Source organism: Acanthisitta chloris, unplaced genomic scaffold, assembly GCF_000695815.1.
Source record: "Acanthisitta chloris isolate BGI_N310 unplaced genomic scaffold, ASM69581v1 scaffold25293, whole genome shotgun sequence".
Lineage (NCBI taxonomy): Eukaryota > Metazoa > Chordata > Aves > Passeriformes > Acanthisittidae > Acanthisitta > Acanthisitta chloris.
In genome coordinates, this window is record NW_008665744.1 from 1,888 (window position 1) to 2,836 (window position 949).

The 949-nt window shown below is 46.4% G+C and overlaps 1 protein-coding gene across 1 annotated transcript in view; it reads right to left on the minus strand.

Moving 5' to 3' along the window:
• LOC103799539 (protein-glutamine gamma-glutamyltransferase K-like) overlaps positions 1–758 on the minus strand; it is a gene marked incomplete at both ends in the record, with an annotated part of 2,572 nt that extends 1,814 nt beyond the window's left edge. The window contains one exon of the mRNA XM_009071867.1: positions 620–758. Coding sequence (XP_009070115.1) covers positions 620–758 — 139 coding nt within the window. The remainder of the gene's footprint in view (positions 1–619) is intronic.
• Positions 759–949: the final 191 nt, after the last annotated feature.

Sequence of the window (949 nt, forward strand, 5' to 3'; positions counted from 1 at the left end):
GCCCTATTCCCACCTTTTCCCACCCTTTCCCAGTCCAAACCAGTCCGAAACACCCCAAACCAGTATAAACCAGTATAAACCAATTTAAACCAATACAAACCGATCTGAACCAGTCTAGACCAGTACAGACCAGTAGAATCCACACTAAACTGGCTGTTCTCACCTCTCATCCCTTTTCCCACCTTTTCCCACCCTTTCCCAGTCCAAACCAGTCCGAAACACCCCAAACCAGTATAAACCAGTATAAACCAATTTAAACCAATACAAACCGATCTGAACCAGTCTAGACCAGTATAGACCAGTATAACCCACCCCAGAGTGGCTGTTCCGACTCCTCATCCCTATTCCCACCTTTTCCCACCCTTTCCCAGTCCAAACCAGTCCAAAACCCCCCAAACCAGTATAAACCAACATAAACCAGTAGAAACCATTATAAACCACTATAAACCAGTATAAACCAGTCTAACCCACCCCAAACCCCCTCAAAAACCTCCTCCAACTCCTCCTCTCCCCTTTCCATCCCTTTTCCCCCCCAAAAAAGCCCAAAAAAACCCAAACCAGTATGAAACCAGTAGAAACCAGTATAAACCAGTAAAAACCAGTATAAACCAGTACAAACCAGACAGAATCGGTGTTGAGTCTCTCCAGGGGCTTCATATTCTCATCCAGGTAAATGTCAGTGGTGAGTGACACGTCCGTGTCGTGGGCAGAGTTGTAATTGGTCACAGTCCGAGTGGGAAGGCCGAGGCAACGGAGAACTGGGACCAGTATAAACCAGTATAAACCAGTATGAACCAGTATAAAACAGTATAAACCACTATGAACCAGTATAAACCAATAAACACCAATAGGGATCAATAGGGATTAGTATGGGATCAACAGGGACTGGTATGGGGGAGGGAAGTCCATCCCAGTTCCCTCCCAGTCCATCCCAGTTCCCTCCCAGTCC